The 17,477-nt window shown below is 45.9% G+C and overlaps 1 protein-coding gene across 1 annotated transcript; it reads right to left on the bottom strand.

The window, feature by feature from the left end:
- Positions 1-2,207: 2,207 nt before the first annotated feature.
- On the bottom strand, positions 2,208-8,527 carry LOC144119949 (uncharacterized). The gene is made up of 3 exons (XM_077652447.1): positions 8,411-8,527; positions 7,879-7,914; positions 2,208-3,943 (listed from the first exon to the last, which is right to left on the bottom strand). Exons 1-3 carry the CDS (start codon positions 8,451-8,453, stop codon positions 2,208-2,210), a joined length of 1,815 nt encoding a protein of 604 aa, XP_077508573.1. The 5' UTR covers positions 8,454-8,527.
- Between the last annotated feature and the right edge of the window lie 8,950 nt (positions 8,528-17,477).

Here is a 17,477-nt window from a genome sequence, read left to right as displayed (position 1 = left end):
ACTAATACGGCTTTAAGCACACAATTAACCACGCATGAACTAGCGCTTCACCGTATGCCATGAATGTTCGATTTCTGCGAGCATTCGCAGATATAGGGAATAATCGCCAATATATTCGATTCGTGCTCGATTTGGTACTTTCACTATTAAATTTTAATTCAAATCCGCCTTTTATTACACTCTCCGAATTCGATCTAGCACAAAAGCAAGCCGGTTCTTATTTGATTCGGCATTTAAATAGTACTTCTTGTACACGCCTGTCTGCAATACGTCCTTCCTCTTCATGCGTCCGACCTCATAGCGTATAGGTAGAGCATCCGCGTCGCATGCAAGAGGACCGGAGTTCCAATCCCCGTGTTGCTGAATTGTCCGCCGGATTTAAAAAAAAATCCGTACAGTACTGTACCGCTGAAACTAAATGGCACGATGCGTCCAATGACCTGCAGGTGCCGCAGAAAGTAAATGGCAGGCAATCTTAGCCAAAAAAAAATTAATTTTATCGCCTTCATTTTATAAAGGAATAAATACATTCAGCCATATAGTAGTTGTGTGAATTACACAGTGGAACAATAAATATCGAGCGCTGTGCTTTGCCATAATTGCCATAATTGTCTTCCGTTTAATTTTGACGGCGGGTGTACATAAACATCTTTCGGGCGATGCTGGACTCTTGGACAAGTAGGAGCCCATCATTGAGGACCTTTTAGTGCGAAGGCACTATGACAGTGGGTGAAGCCAGAAGAAGATCGTGCGAATTTTGTGGCAATACTTGTTGTTGGGCTAGTTGGTAAACCATGATCGCTGAACCAGCGCACAAAGGACAACAGACAAGGAAGGAGGACGACACGGACAGATGCGCTGTGAGGCGCTGATTTTTACGGGTGTGCGATGCTTGTGCGTTTGTGTCTGGTGAAAAAATCAATAGAAATAAATCAAAGAAATATTCGGGACTACGTTTCGACCCCGCGGCGGCAAGAACTGATCAGCTTCGCTGGCCACTGCGCGAGAGCATTCGGCTATGGCCGCAGCCGAACATGCCTCGTGGTAAACAGCCGCACACTCGTCCTCTGCATTGCACTTAGCCTTCTTCATCAACTAATGCTACTATCAAACTAATACTCATACTTTGAGCTATCTAGCGGTAGTGAAAGATAGATGTGCGCTGTAGGCGTTGGCGTGGGCACTGTTGTGGCAGAAACAATGCACTAAAGTAATACGCGTTGGCAATGACAACATTGTGGCAGAAACGCTGTACTGGAGCGTAGGCCACCGGCATAGATAAGGTAAACTGGCACTGGGGATGGAAAAGTTCAAGACGTGCATAACTGGCACCATGGGTGCCAGTGGACACCTTAGTTGCGCTTTTAGGTACTTTGCGGTGGTGTCCAACTCCAAGAAACTGTGGTTTCGCAAAACATTTCGTGCTTAGCAATGCCAAACCGCCAGCCTCTTCGTTGTGAAGAGAGGGGTGTTCCCGTCCACCCGTGTTTTTAAAAGTCTCCTCCTCGGCTTCCGCGTACGTCGACATTTACAAAGACCGGTTATACATATATCAAACGTCGTGCACGGCAGTTAAGGGCTTCCGTGTAAAACAAGGGATTGAAAAAAGAAAGGCTGCATTCATTGCTTCATAAGCGAGTTTTATATATGCAAGAAATTTGAGAAAAGTGAACAAATAATGCATATTTATTGCTCTAGTAACAGAGTTTCATGGGATTCTACAACCCGAAACGACCCAGAGCGCATATTCTATGCCAGCAGAATTGCGCTTCACAGTGGCAGAAGACGCACATGAAACTTTTAGTGAACGATTATCGCGATGAGCCGCTGGTCCCAGAACTCGCCGAATCGGTTTGCATGTGCAACAACCTTAACGCAGTCAAGTATTCGACGCAGTAGTGGGCGAAAGCTGCGGAGTTATTTTTTTGCTTTATTTGAAATTCGTTCTTAAACGTTAGTTCTGTGCACGTGGTTACTCATGCCGATGCACAGTTCTAATGTTTATAACAAAGGTCGGCACTACACGTTCAGCCTTCCATGGTGTATAGTGATTGTCTACAATGGAAGTGACGAACAGGAATACCAGTGAAATGCAAACCACATTCATTAGTTGTTTCGTGCTTTTATTATCAGGAAAGAAAAGGTACGCCTCATGTTTATATTTAGTTGGCGAAAATAGCACATGCTTGTAATGCGCTGTGTTCAGATTAATAGCTTTGCTGCTGCTGTTGCGAACTCCAGCCGCCGTTGCCCCAGCCACTGCCTCCACCGAAAGAACCTCCTGAGCTTCCACCGAAAGAACCTCCTGAGCTTCCACCAAAGCTGCCTCCTGAACTACCACCACCAAATGAGCTTCCTAAACCCCCTCCGTATCCACTGCCAAATCCGCCGCCTGAACTTCCACCGTACCCTCCACTTGAACCACTACCAAATCCGCTGCTTGAGCCTTGGCCGAATCCACTACCGGATCCTAGTCCGAAGCCACCTCCTTGTCCACCACCAAGACCACCTTGAGATTTCCATATCCAGGACTGCGGTTCGGAAATCCAGTACGAACCACTGCCGCCACTCCATGGACCACCAAAGCCGCCTCCTTGACTACCTCCACCCAATCCACCGGACAACGCAATCTGCTGGAGGAACTGGCTGTAGCTTGTCACTTGTCCCCGCCTTCGTAATTTCTTATACAGACGTCTCAGTCTCCTTTGAGATAATCGACCACTCAGGCGTGAGAACAAACGTTGACTGCCACCAATACTGCCAAATCCCCCACTTCCTAAGCCAAACATTCCGCTGCTTCCTCCTTCACCACCGCCAAATCGGGATAGAAGACCGCCTTGGCTGCCGCCACGACTTCGAAAGCGCGAAAGCAACCCATCAGAAAAACCGCCGCCGCCTAGTCCACCTCCTCTAGTGATGCTGCTTAAGAAACCTCCCCCACTTGAGCCGCCGCCTAATATACTTCCAAGTCCACGACCTCCTCCTCCTCCTCCTCCTCTTGAGCTGCCGAATAGGCCTCTAAATGAGCTCAGCCTGCTGAGTCCACCACCAAGTCCGCCTCCAGATTGTCCTCCTCCACCGCCTAAGCCACCGCCAAATAGATTTCCGATTCCAAATCCTCTGCTGCCTCCTCCTCCTCCAGAGCCGCCCAATAGGTTTCCAAACGAGCTCAGTGGGCCGACACTGCCTCCAGATTGTCCATCTTGTTCGTTTTGTCCCCACTGCCTGCCTCCTTGTCCACCTGTGCTGCTACTTTGTCCTTGATCGATACCTCCGTCAAAACCGCCTTGTCCACCAAGTCCACCCTGTTCACCACTGCTACCTAGCCAATTCAACTGCCCGCCACCACCTTGCCGTCCTCCTCCCTGCCCACGGAATCCACCACCATATCCATCCAATCCGCCGCCGATTCCTCCCGCTCCGCCACCGCTACCTCCTTGGCCTCCGGACTGGCTACCGCTCCATCCTACCCCTCCAGAGAATCTTCCATTTCCACCTTGGTCATCTTGTCCTTGTGATCCCCCAAAACTTCCCCAAGGTCCCTGGCCACCCGAAAAGTACCAAGATGTTGGTGAGCTCCCGTATGATCTCCATGATCCTCTTCCTTGTCCTCCTCCATATCTTCCGGAAATATATCTCCACGACAAGGGTGACATCCACCTGAATCCACTTGGACCACTGCCGCTGCCCCAACCAGAGCCGCTACTTCCACCAGAGAAGTCGCTAGATCCTTCTAGTCCGCCTCTGCTGCTGGACCAACCTCCGGATGCGCCTCCACCACCATCTCCACCACTGGACCAACCTTCTGAGCTTCCTCCGCCGCCATACCCGCTTCCTCCGTATCCGCCACCGTATCCGCCTCCAAATCCTCCGCCATTACTTGAACCGAAGCCACCACTTGAACCGAAGCCGCCACTTGAACCGAAATCATCACCAACTTGCCCTGCAAATTGAAATCAAGATGTTGCAAACACTGCAGTCTAATGAATAATGAAATGCACAGATGTGTTAGTTAATTATGAACTACATTTTTTGACGAGTAAACTAATACTCTATATTGCAAGTCGAGCGGATTTGATGTAACCCAGGAAATTAAGCACCTGAAGTCGCTTTCCTTCGTCGTTGAAATCTTAATCGCTGAGCTCTATGGTTCTTCACCCCATTTGCTAGCGCTGTGCCGATTATGTCATCCTCAATATATGCAGGTAAAAAATAGTCAGTGTCCCAAGAGTTCTGTTCTCCTTATTCTTCTCCAGCAGTTGTACTGCCCGATATTTATTCAGCTTTTCTGCCTAACCAGGTAATGATAATTAATGCGACATGGTCGAGTGTTGCCTCTGTTTAGTGAGCCTTTGAATGTAGTTTTGCAGTTCTTACAATGTCATTTCAGTAAAGGTAATGAATCATAATTTGGTCATCAATAGTAGGATATAATTTAAGAAAACAGCAGTTTGTAATAATGCGCCTTATGCCGCGGCGCCCTGTATTACTCCGCTGACAAACCAAAACAGTAAAGTAAATCAGCTTTTAAATACGTGGCCATTAAACAAACCAGCGGCACCAAAATCATTTACCTAATAGGTTTGTGTTGTGATTAGCTTCTTGTCTGGGCAACTGGAAAAACTTTGACAACGCGCTACATTTTGTCGTGGAGGAATTCTATGCGGTGGTCTTGACTGTGGGCGGTGCTTCGTTGCAGACTTAGGTAGGCTATATCCGACTATTTCTATTAAATTTTAGGTAAAAAATTAAGCTGTCATTAAACACATTCTCTTACATGTGGCTAGACGTATTCCGTAACTCTTAACAGCAATGCTTCTTTTATTGTTATTAAAGGAATTTCCAGGTGCTACGGCCTACTGAAAAAGCCACGGCCGCTTATCTCATGAACACAAAAACGTGTGGCGCACACAACGAGCCCATCGCACTGGCTGAAGGTACCCTTCCCTCTACAAGGTAGTATTGGCGTGAAAATTAAATCTACCCAAGTTTTTTATACAGTGTCTGATGCAATGAGTTGGTGGCTTTCTAAAATAAGTAGAAAAGTAATGTAATAATACCCGGTAGCCATAAGAAAACATTTCAAAATTATTCTATCAGGCAATTCTAATTCTCATTATGGAGCAAGGTTAAATTGGCAGTTTAATGAAATAGTTTTAGACCTTATTAGCAACGCAGCACATACCGCAAAAAGTGTAGCCTAAACTTGAACTTTTCCTAGAGGGATATAGTATGAAGTAAAAATATGCGCTGTACAATTTTTTTAGACGTAGTAGACATTTTTTAATAGCAGGTTCCATCAACAGTCTCGCTCTACGACCTCTTTCAATGGCAATTTACCCAAGTGACTTTTTATGTTACACATTTCTTTCAATAAAAAGAGAGGGATCACTTTAACAGGATACGAACACTGCTGTTATCGATTTTTATGACCTTGATATTAAGGAAGTTTTTGCGGCAAGATGTAATCTTGCAAGATTCAACCTGCATGCATGTCCACGACCTGCTTCTTTTGATGGCGCAGTCTGGGCGGTAACAATGTGTTTTGTGACATGCCCTTTCTTTCTACGTAAGGCGTACCAGCACTTTGTTTTCAGAGATGTGTCCACTAAAGCTACACATAAGAAGTAGGACAACAGTCTCTTTGGCTGCACTGATTAACACCACAAATAAAAATAAAGGAGACACATTTTCCTACGCTTTCCTTGGTTTCAGTGACTGTTGGCTTCCGTCTTATGTGCATAATAATGAGCTCTTCAGCTGACTTATCTGCTCAATTTAGATATATTTAGTTGCTGATGTCCTAACTTAAAGTACTATTGAGAAGCTTTCAAGTGCTCCAAGCCTATGAGTCTATAGGGTGCGTAGGGTACTACAGGCCTAAATGAAACAAAATATGCGGCGACATCGAGGATCATCGCGACATGTTTTAATGACATTGATATGTTTTAATGACTTTGGTATATGCTCTAGCGTCGATTATGTTCCAAAGACTCAGCCTATAAGCCTCCCACCTCGCCTTCAATGTAAAACGTGCTTAGCATCAGCTTTGCTAGGCTGCCGTCTTCTATTGAGCGCTACAGCAAGTCAGTACCACGCACTTCAAGGAATTGGATGCGGGCATGAGGAGCGCGTTACACTATGCTGAGCACAAAGTATTAAAAATAATTTAATGAAAGTAAAATATACGCTGCCCGAATCCTTCCTTGCAGACACAAGGCAGATACTTGTTTTTATATTAGCCACTACTACGCCTGAGATCAGTGTTCTAGGAGATCTGAGAAAGAATGACGCTTAATGCATATTTGGGATAATTTCTGCAGAAAGTTATTTTTTAAGGCAAGCTGGAGTAGTGAAGTCTTTAGTGCATCTTCATCAGCACTTTTAGTCGTATTTTAATTTTGTGGATTTGGAACTTTGTTCACTCTCTAAAAGCCTTGGTACCAAAACTTACCAAAGCAGCACATTTAATCGGCCCAATATTGCAACAAGATGGTTCCATCCTGGTCCCTTGTAGGGCCAGCCTTTGCAAATACGGTTACAATGTTGGGCCAATCACCTGTGCTCCTTAAGGGATCAACACATTAACTTTCCTTTAATCATCCTCTTGAAACTCTGATGTGGCTGGTGCCATCCAGGTCGTTTTGTATCTTTATTTTCCAGTCCTCATAACCTAGCTTTGTTATTGAGCTGACCAAGAGAATCCAATAGTTTTCTTCAAAATTGGCACAGAATGAGTGGGAATATTGCGCGGGTTTCCAACGAGTGCGCCACAGATCCTGCAGCCACCTTTTGCTAATTCCTACCCTGGGCAAGCCACATTTTCTCAGATATGCGCAGTCAGAAAGCAGTTAAAAAATTGGAGGGGAGATTTAAGCTCCGCCCTAAGGGTATGACGTCATATCATAATGGTTACTTACCAGAAATGCAGAAGGTTGTTTATCATTTAAACATGTTATGCATGAATAATTCCTTGTGGAAAAATTCCTCACAAATTCCTGTTTAAAGAGCTAGTATTAGATAATATTGAAAAGTCTCCTGAACTACTGTAAATTATTTTACTTGTTATTTTAATCAGTATCCTTTAAAAAAGGTCTGCGGTAGGCTAATTTCCAATCCAACTGCTTTGGAAACTTTCTCTGCATTACTAGCTCCACGTTTATTTTTTGTAGCGACAAAATTTTCGGAGCCTATTTGAAAAATAAATTACATAAAGCCTTTAAAAAGATTTTGACTGTGAGAAAACGTTTGGTCCCTATGGAGTGTTCTTTTAAAGCAGTGCTATGGTAGCGGTTGGGGGGAACAATACGGCATAGTTCTGGCATGGATGCCCTATTCGGCATCAAAATTAACTCACGTCTGATGACTGTAGAATTACAGCCGAAATGTCAGTTCTTCTTTGACGGCATTGAAATACCGAACTTCGGACTGGGCGTCTGAATATTTTAACTGGCGTTCAAGCTTTTTCGCTAAAGTACCTAACTTGGAATCATCGTGTAGTACTCTTGTAATATGGTGTTTCTTTCTATATGCCTTAACAAGCGGCCGCAGTAGGTTAGTAAGACGAACAAAATCTTTCTGAATGCGACCTTACAGAACGGACAACTACTTCAATATCTTATTATCAGATTAACGTGTTGGGAAATGCTTTTTGTTTTACTGAAGTAAGATATTAATGGCGAACGTGTTTTGCTGGGGCAAACATCTGTTTTCTTAATAGTCTATTACCACGGTGAGCTTCCTAGTGCTCCTACCAGAATTAAACTTCTGCGTACTCGTATTAACATTGTGTAGAAAGCCACAGTGCCTGGGTAACCGGTTCTGTGAATAATTGTCCATTTCCTAAATTTTGGGCTTGCCGGAGTTCCAGGTACTCACACTGAAAGGCTTGAGAGGATTCAAATCCACGGGATACTGTAATGGAAAGCAGAAAAACGGATCTTAGATGACATTGAAGGACGTAAAAATGTGAACTTGATCGAGCTTCTTGGAAAATCCAAGATTAACAGCGTAGAAAAAAAAACAGACTGTGGCAGCCATCGCCTTTGCCTCATTATGCATTGTCTAGAGTCACCTGAGAAAGAACACGCTGCCGGTGGAGTTCACGTTGAAGTTTTTTGCGAAAGTACTTTAACATCTTTAATGGTGTCTCTCATTCAAAAGAGAACCGTAACTCCTGAGACACTGTGTGGTGGTTTATCATTAAAAAAGTAAACCTAAGTTTTTGATTAAATGCTACCCGAAAGTTTCGTTAAAAATCTTCCTCTTGAAGCTGCGTTTAACATGCTTTGATTGAAGCAATGCCGAAAAGCAAAGTACCCCAATACGGTTATTACATAAGATTGCTGCAGGATGTAAATCCGGCGACTTATAAAGGAGACAGTATTTTGACAAGCGCAGCAAAGCTTACCCAAAAGGCTGACGACCAGCGCGGTGAGCCTGAGAGACTTCATGGTGCTGCTGATGCGCCGCACTACTTCGTCTGCCGGGGATTTGTATGCGCGTAGCTTTTATATACGACTGCCAGGAGCTTCAAAATGAAATTCTGGCCACCCCTTCCCGGACCCTTATCCAAACAATGGCCTCATACAAATTTCTTTGCCAGTCTGAGACAATGTCTAGAAAAAAAAAGGAAATAAGAGGAGCCTATACGGATATAGCTTCCAAGGGCTTCGTATTTTTCAAACAATAGACAGCGGACCCGAAAAGGTCTTTTTTCAGTCTTTCGTCCTTGAGTTTCTTTGAAACTCTGCAAATGTTATGCGTGTACACAAGCGTTGTTCTTTTAGAAAAAGTGGCAGTATCATTCTTTTGAAAGGAATCGTTGAACACTGTGGCCAGAGTGGGAAAGAAACAACTGATATTACTTTTGTTTGCATGTTGCAAAAGTGCTTCGCGAACGGAACACTTCCATGGAACTGAGTTGTTAGCTAAACAAGGTGTTTTATATCAATATCAGTTAACGTAACCTTTGCGTTAGTGTCATGGTTCACTGGATGATGGAGGGCAGAGACCCGGTTTTTGCGTCCTCCTTAAATGCGGAGCATTTTCAAATTAATGAAGCTTGTAGGTAAAGCATGCCAAGATACTTTGCGCTAGTGTTTCAAATGGTGGCTTAATCATTGGTAAGTCGCGATGATGTTTAGGCGTCTACCGACCGCATCAAAGTGCGGGAAAGTTCAGTAATGACCTCATCGTTGCTTTATTTGCATACTTCCGCTGTCTGAGTCCACTTCCTGCCGTGCGTCTTCCAGCAACATCACACAACTCTCCGCGGGCTTTACCGGAGGTGGCGCTGGTTTTCCTCCGTGGCGCAAACTTTTCTGCGCTGGATATGCGCCGGCGTTGTAGACGGCGTTATCATGGGGCTGCTTACCCGATTCTGTGCGCTGTGGCAAAGCCCTTACACCTTCGCGGCTTTATTAAGGCGCATCATGCCACCAGTTAATACGTTAGTACAAAACAATTCTATTGGATTACCTGCAAGTTTCACACGTTCGATCAATTTAAGCTTTTCAAATTGTAAGATCCTTTCTGCTGCCCATAAAGGGGCACATAGGAAGAATTGAAGTTGACCTTTGTAGATAGGGTACCGCGTTAAAATCCGGAAATACGCTAATCTCATAGAAAACAAATTATATAAAATCCTCGGGTACCAATTAAACATTTGGACAGGAAAAATTATTTTTGCATAAATCATGACCAGAATATTTATTAAAAGCTAAGTGTAAAAACATTGTGCAGCAAACAATTCACCTTTCCGCAAAACTTAGTTTTCTGCACTTATTTGGACAACTCGGCTCAAAACTGTGGCATGTATAGAACCATGACGTGTTTCTTTTTGCTGACACAATGTTAGACATTTTCAAATGTATATTCACCCCAGAATCTGCATTCCGAGATTTTTCTTCAGCATTCCACTCGTTAAAGAGATAAAAATTTCTTTTTTTGAGGAGATACATGAAACATGCCACATTTCCTGTACAGAATACGGCTCGTTGATATGCACCCTTTAAGTATGCACCATTGCTGGCTTGGCAGGCAAACATGAGGGGGCGTTGACTGCACCCACCATAGCACATTAGTTTCGGTGCAATGAAGGTGTAAAAGCTCATGTATATATTGAATGTTTCAAGTCAGCGTCGTATACAAAAAGTTTATGGCGGGCGTCACCAAGCTGGATTTTGTATGGCCCTTGTACCCATTGTGCACAAAATCAAGGAGAGAGCTCCGTTGGGCCCTGTCGCTTTTTTATTTCATTTGTTCTTTACAACCCTAGGTTGAAAAATCTCTCAAGTTCTGAAAGAAACTGCGAAAAATAAACATTAGATTTGCTCTCCTTTCAAGCTGGTATTACTAATTAAGTATTCGCCGGCAAGAAAGACCCTCCAAGAAGCGTAGCCAAAGTACCAATGAAAGACCGCAGATGGCCTCAAAGAAGCATCGCTATACTAGCCACTGCTCATTGGTGGTTTTTGAGGAAAGGAAATCGCGCAGTAACTACTGATCCGCAGTACCCGGGCTCGAACCCGACCGCGGAGGCCGCGTTTCAATGGAGGCGAAACGCGAGGCGCCCGTGTGCTGTGCGATGTCAGTGCACGTTAAAGATCCCCAGGTGGTCGAAATTATTCCGGAGCCCTCCACTACGGCACCTCTTTCTTCCTATCTTCTCTCAGTCCCTCCTGTATTCCTTCCCTTACGGCACGGTTCATAGTGTCCGCCGATATGCGAGACGGATACTGCGCAATTTCCTTTCCCCCAAATAACCAATTTTCATTTTTTCTTTCATTTTCTCACATCTGGTTGAGTTGTCCACCGTATCCACTGTGTCACCGTGTCAGACAGCGTGTCCACCGTGTCTGCGTTTTATTTTCACTGAAAGCTAATATAGTCCTGCATTCTGCCGTGAAATGTACAGCTTCAGAAGTAAGGCTTTTATTACTTAGTGAAATATTTATTACTTAATATTGTCCACTGATTTTTAATTTAGTTCATTTAATCAAACTAAATCAATTCACCGGCCATTCCGTGCCCACCCTGGAAGGTGGCAAATTTAAAATAGGAAGGAGGGAGTGAAAGAAGAAAGGAAGAGAGAGGTCCTCCACTACGGCACCTCTCTCTTCCTTTCTTCTTTCACTCCCTCCTTTACCCCTTCCCTTACGGCGCGGTTCAGGTGTCCAACGATATATGAGACAGATACTGCGCCATTTCCTTTCCCCAAAAACCAATTATTATTATTATTATTACCCCTCACCGTGTTGAAGGAAGAGGAGGAAGGGAAATAATGTGAGGGGGAACAAAGAGAGACGGTGCGAGGTGACAGGTGACATGAGCAGATTACGCTGATTCGCATTAGCCAGAATATGCCATCTCTTAGGGCTGCTGAGGATGTATAGAACCCACGGCCAAATGCCGGGGCTAAATGGATAAATCAAAGCTAAAACAACTTTCGCTGATTAATGCGCTATGCCGGTAAGCATAGCTCCACAAATTTTTCTTCTTTATTAAGCTGCCATGCGAGAGATTTTCCCTAATTTCCTCTCGCTAGAATTCTTACTGCTTCGCCTTTAGAAAGTCTAATAACAAAGACTACACATCTCTATTAGCGACCTGCACGAACAAGGTTTAGGGATGAAATCATTGAAGTTTATTCTTTTAGTCCAAAGATATAAGCACCTACAGTTAACAAAGGCATTTAGGAGAGCACCTGCGCTCAAAAACGGCACGGCAACAACAATGAAAGATTTCGGGTACTGAGCGCGATCTCCATATTTCTGGAAGAGAAATTTTGAGATTCCACCGCAACAGTTTCTCTTTGGCAATGAAAATTACGGGGCGTTTCCACATTAACTCATACAGACCTTTCGCATGTTGAACTACGTCGTAAACGACCAGTTTACAAGATAGCATGCGAGCATAAACGCTACTTTTTCCTCTCGACAATAAACCTCCAGACGCTATAGTGCTTACTGGTTTTCCCTAATGCAGTTTGCTGTATCTGCCTGAGATGGCTCTATAAATTTGACAAGCAGAAATTAAATGTTAAGAGCGCGCAATTCCTTGCAGACTTCCGCTTTTTATTCCAGAGTATAATTACGTCTAGGTCAACCTTAGGAATGTGGACACCGTGCCAACAGAGGATACACGAAAAAACAACATGAAACTAAATACAGATGTTACCATCACAGGCCAGTTGCGCAATGAAAGTGCAAGTGGCAACAGAGATTTGCGAGCAGATTCCACAACCTCTGCTGCACATCGATTCATGTCAAAACGGCGGCAGCCCGTCTTTTTCAGTCAGGGCCTCACGACTTTGACAGGACTGTCGAGGAGGCTTTAAAGGCAATTTTCTGGGAGACAGATGCATCTGTCGTGTCTTTAAATACCTCAACAAAACCAGAAAGTGCTCAAGGACAAATCTTTACCGAGAATAATATGGCACGGAGTGTTTCTAGCGTCCCGAGAGGACTGTCACAAAGTTTTTAAAATTCTCATTTTTCATCCTGTCTTTCATTTAATAGAGAAACAAAAAATGTTTCAAGGCAAGACACCATGCCGTGATCACTTAATGATATGGGCCTCACCCAGTAACCAAAAATGCTGGCTAATGTGTCTGCTGAAACGCAAATCTTGTCAAGCCGAACAGTAGGGAGCAATGAAAATGAGTAAAGTGAATATGGTCGCCCTTATCTTTTCCAACATCCACAATATTATATTCGCATAGAAAATTAGTAAGTAAAGCAGCACTTTGTTGTAACGCTTGCATAACACTGCTCGCTCTTCATCCCCACAAACACAATTAAAATGACCCAGCTGTATAGTTTTACGATCCGTGCACAATGTTCAACTAATGATAGAAAAAAATAGAAAAAATGGCTCATTATCTTGCTGTTTTAAAAAGGATAAATATAAAAATTCGCCAATGTACACCCGACACTGCTAGTTCACAAAAAGTAGGTCGCCCGTCGTCATCTATGGAGTACGACATGGCAGTAGCTCTCGGTGTGTCGGCCAGGAATAGTATGCACCATCCGGATTAGGCTCTTCAGTGGCGAGCGAATGAATTCTGGTAAAAATGGTTCGAGCACAGCTTCAGTCTCGTCATCAGAGGACAGCTTGGTTTCCTCAATGGATGGCACACTCACACTACATTTCTTTAAAAGATGCCGCAACTGATGTTTCCTTCAGCGATTACGCAAATCCCTAATGTTAAGCGTAGTGACATGAAATGCTGCGACACTGGCCATTTGTGGTGCCTGTCAGTGAACGCGTCCCCTGGAACGGGGTGGCCCGCCTGTAAGCCGGTGGACTGTAGGGCAGACATCACCTTTAGTTTTGAAGTTGTCCTTCCCAATGCCACCACACCGAATGCCGTCTGCTCATCGTCACCGACACACACCTTCACATCTGTAAGACGCTTCAAAGGTGCGCTTCTGTTCATGCCCTTTTCCGAAACAGCCAAGGCTTCGGCCCATGAAGCCGTGAGGACCACGTCACTCGCAGCCACGCTGATAGCCGATGGAGCACGAAACTCGCTAGGGGCTGACACCTCGCTGCTGCACTTCATCGACGAAAGGGCATAATCAGCGGAACAGTCTTGTAGCTCATTCACTGGCTGTAACGCCTCCACTAACTCTACAGAAGGGATGTCCAGCTGTCGTGATCCCTGGGTGACAGATGGCTCCTGGGCAGGAAGCACAGGACTCATAGCGGCACGCTCAGACTGACCGGGGTTTGGTAGCTTCGGGTCTGGAGACGGTGATCCAAGATGGTCCGTACTTGCAGGCTGTCCGTTGCTACTATTTGCCACTGAAGACTGGTCCTTGTTCTCATGACTCATGAGCTTTTGACTCAGCTCACCAGACGCGTCCTCAACATCCGACGCATTCATAATATGTTCTCATACCACCTCATCCTTATATGTCCAGTTGCCCTGACGCAGCCTGTCAGCTTAGATCACGACACAGTTCTCTGCTCTATTTCTAAAGCGTCGGCACTGGGTGGACCGAGGCGTACGACACAGACACCGTGCATGACCAACCCGGCTGCAACAAAGACTCATCGGAGGCTCACCTGTAATCAAAACTAAGGGCTGCACCCTGAAATCAATGAGCGTGTGAGGAATTGTACTGGCTTACGCTAGGTCCTTAAGCGTGAGCGAGATTTCACGGTTCGCTATTTCCATGTTTTCCCTTTTGGGGCAAAGTCTCGAGTCGCGCTCGACAAATTGTACAGTACCAAAGGCTCCAACGTCGTTGTAATCCTCTCGTGCTCCGTATAACGCGGAAGCCAAAGCAGCGTAACCTTCACGTTTATGCTGCCCCGGTTAAATTCCATACTGTCACGTAGTGGTGACGGCAGTCACCGGAACGATGAAGGCGGACAAAAGGTCTTCTAAAAGAAAACTGTTTATTTGGCTGATTTGCGCCGACAATGGACTGAATCACTCGGCGGCGGCGAAGCGGCAAACGTGCACGGCGGTTGTCGAACAGAATGCCCGCCGGTGTCGGCCCTGCTCAATTTAAATCTGATAGGGAAACTTCGAAATAAACCGTGCAAAGTTACTAGAACATTCCGGAACAACGTAGAAACAGCTCTGCCTGGCTGCGATCAATCTAGATAAATATAGTTGCGTCTTGCGTCGCCAACAGAGCGATTATGTGGTGCAGCGGCAGATTTGAAGAACGAACAAACACTGCAAATATTCGCGGCATTACTCAACTCTCAAAGAAGCATCGACCCGATGCATTAAAACAAATAATGCGACTAGTAAGAGATAAAACGGATGTTGCGAAAATAGAGTATGGAAATGCAGCGTCCTTTAGCGCGCATAATACGGCTTCAGACGGACTACACGGACATCTTCTAGTCGTATGCGGCGTCGCTGGGATGCACTCATTGCGTCAGGGATGCCTTCATAATCCAGATCACCTAGCCGACGAAGAACCTTGTACGGGCCGAAGTAGCCGCGCAAAAGCTTTTCGCTCAAACCACGGCGGCGAATGGGCGTCCAAACCCAGACTTGGTCTCCTGGCTTGTATTCCGCGTTGCGCCTTCGTAGGTTGTAGCGTCTGGCGTCGGACCGCTGCTGATCTTTGATCCGTAATCGGGCAGGCCTTCGAGCTTCTTCTTCTTCTGATGATGATGATGATGATGATGGTCTCTGGCTGAATGGAACCTACCCATTGTGGGAGCTTCTTCTGCGCGTTGAAGGTAGGCGGCAACGTCGAAGTTCTCTTCTGTAATGTTGGGCAGCATGGCATCTAGCGTGGTCGTGGCCGCCCTGCCATGGACGAGCCTAAAAGGCGTTATCTGGGTGGTCTCCTGCACTGCGGTGTTGTAGGCAAAGACGACGTAAGGCAATATGACATCCCAGGTTTTGTGTTAGGCATCGACATACATGGCGCGAATATCGGCGATGGTTTTGTTCAGGCGCTCGGTCAGTCAGTTGGTCTGCGGATGGTATGCAGTTGTCCTCCTGTGGCTGGTTTGGCTGTAACGCAGGATGGCTTGCGTTAGTTACGCCGTGAATGTTGTTCCTCTGTCCGTAATGAGCGCATCGGGGGCGCCGTGTCGAAGAAGAATGCACTCCACGAAAAATTTCGCCACTTCTGCTGCTGTTCTGTTCGGTAGGGCTTTCGCCTCGGCGCAGCGGGTCAGGTAGTCGGTCGTTATGATGATCCACTTATTTCCAGACATTGACGTTGGAAAAGGGCCATGCAAGTCCATGCCGATCTGCTGAAAGGGCCTTTAGGGAGGTTCAATGGGGTTCAGAAATTCTGCTGGTCGTGTGGGAGGGGTCTTTCGTCGCTGACAATCTCGGCAGGTTTTCACATAATGTGCGACATCGGCAGACAGTCGGGGCCTGTAATACTTGTCTTAATGCGGCGGAGGGGGCGAGTAAACCCGAGATGCCCAGCTGTCGGCTCGTCGTGTGAAGTGTGTAGAACTTTTTCGCGGAGACAAGCAGGTACAACAAGAAGGTAGGCTGTTCTGCTCGCTGCAAAGTTCTTCACAAGGACCTCATTCTGCACACAGAAGGAAGACAGTCCTCGCTTGAATGAAGCGGGGGGTGAAGAAAGCTTGCCTTCCAGGTACTCGATGAGGAGTTTTAGGTCGGGGTCCGAGCGTTGCTGCTCAGCAAAAGAGCTGGAGTTTATGGGTCCCAGGAAGGCGTACTCAGCGTCGTCCGGCGGCGTTGTATCTTCAGGGGCTCGTGAGAGGCAATCGGCGTCAGAGTGCTTGCGTCCAGACTTGTAAACGACGGTGATGTGAAAATCCTGGAGACGCAGACTCCATCGAGCGAGTTGGCCAGAGGGTCCTTCAAATTGTCACGCCAGCACAGCGCTTGGTGATTGCTGACCACCGTGAATGGTCGTCCGTACAGGTAGGGGCGGAATTTTGACGTAGCCCAAATGATGGCAAGGCACTCCTCAGTAGTCGAATAGTTAGCCTTGGCCTTGGAAAGGGAACGGCTAGCGCATGCGATGACTTTCCCCAGCCCTTTACTTTTTTGAACGAGGACGACGCCTAGGCCCACGCTGCTTGCGTCGGTATGAACTTCAGTATCGGCGTTTTCATCAAAATGCGCGAGTATCGGTGGGGACTGTAAACGACGTTGAGGTTCCTTGAAGGCTTCTGCTTGCGGCACTTCTCATTTAAACGGCACGTCTGCCTTCGTCAGTTGGGTCAGGGGCTCGGCGAAGCGCGAAAAGTTTTTCACAAATCGTCGCTAATATGCGCACAGTCCGAGAAATCTAAGCACTGCTTTCTTATCGGCCGGCGGTGGAAACTGCTCAATAGCAGCTGTTTTGTGTGGATCTGGGCGTACTCCATCCTTGCTAACGATGTGGCCTGGAAACATCAGATCTTCACAGGCAGTGGCACCTCTCTTTTTTGAAGGTTAGACCACACGAGTTGATGGCGTGTAGTAGTGTTCGAAGTCTTTTGAGGTGCTGTTCAAAATTCATGGCTAAGACAACGAAGTCATCTAAATATACTAGACAAATTTACCACTTCACTGCTGCCAACACTGTATCCATTACTCGCTGAAACGTGCAGAACAGAGACAAAATGGCAGCACCTTGAACTCAAAGAGCCTATCTGGATTGATGAATGCCGTCTTCTCGCGATCTCTTTTATCCACCTCAATTTGCCAGTAGTCGCTCTTGAGGTCCATCGATGAGAAATACCTGGAGTTGTGGAGCCGGTCCAGTGTGTCGTCGATGCGAGGGATGGGGTAGACGTCCTTCTTTGTTATGTTGTTCAAGCGGCGGTAGTCAACGCAGAATTGAAGTGTGCCGTCTTTCTTTCTCACTAGAACAACCGGTGCCGCCCATGGGCTGCTTGAAGGCTGGATGACGTCGTCGCGAAACATTTCTTCGACTTTGTCCTTGATGGCTTGACGTTCTCGCTTTGACACACGGTATTGGCTTTGACGGAGAGGTCGGACGTGTTGGTCCGTTATAATGCGATGC

Source organism: Amblyomma americanum, chromosome 2 (assembly GCF_052857255.1).
Source record: "Amblyomma americanum isolate KBUSLIRL-KWMA chromosome 2, ASM5285725v1, whole genome shotgun sequence".
Classification (NCBI taxonomy): domain Eukaryota; kingdom Metazoa; phylum Arthropoda; class Arachnida; order Ixodida; family Ixodidae; genus Amblyomma; species Amblyomma americanum.
The sequence above is the reverse complement of the archived record's forward strand: the minus strand, read 5'-3'. Positions and strand labels throughout refer to the sequence as shown.

Bases quoted from the DNA above. Each gene is read 5' to 3' on its own strand.
- LOC144119949 (XM_077652447.1), bottom strand. From the start codon at position 8,453: ATGAAGTCTCTCAGGCTCACCGCGCTGGTCGTCAGCCTTTTGG. The intron at 7,915-8,410 runs GTAAGCTTTGCT...TTTCCATTACAG, and splicing joins GCTGGTCGTCAGCCTTTTGG to TATCCCGTGGATTTGAATCC. The intron at 3,944-7,878 runs GTGAGTACCTGG...TTCAATTTGCAG, and splicing joins ATCCTCTCAAGCCTTTCAGT to GGCAAGTTGGTGATGATTTC.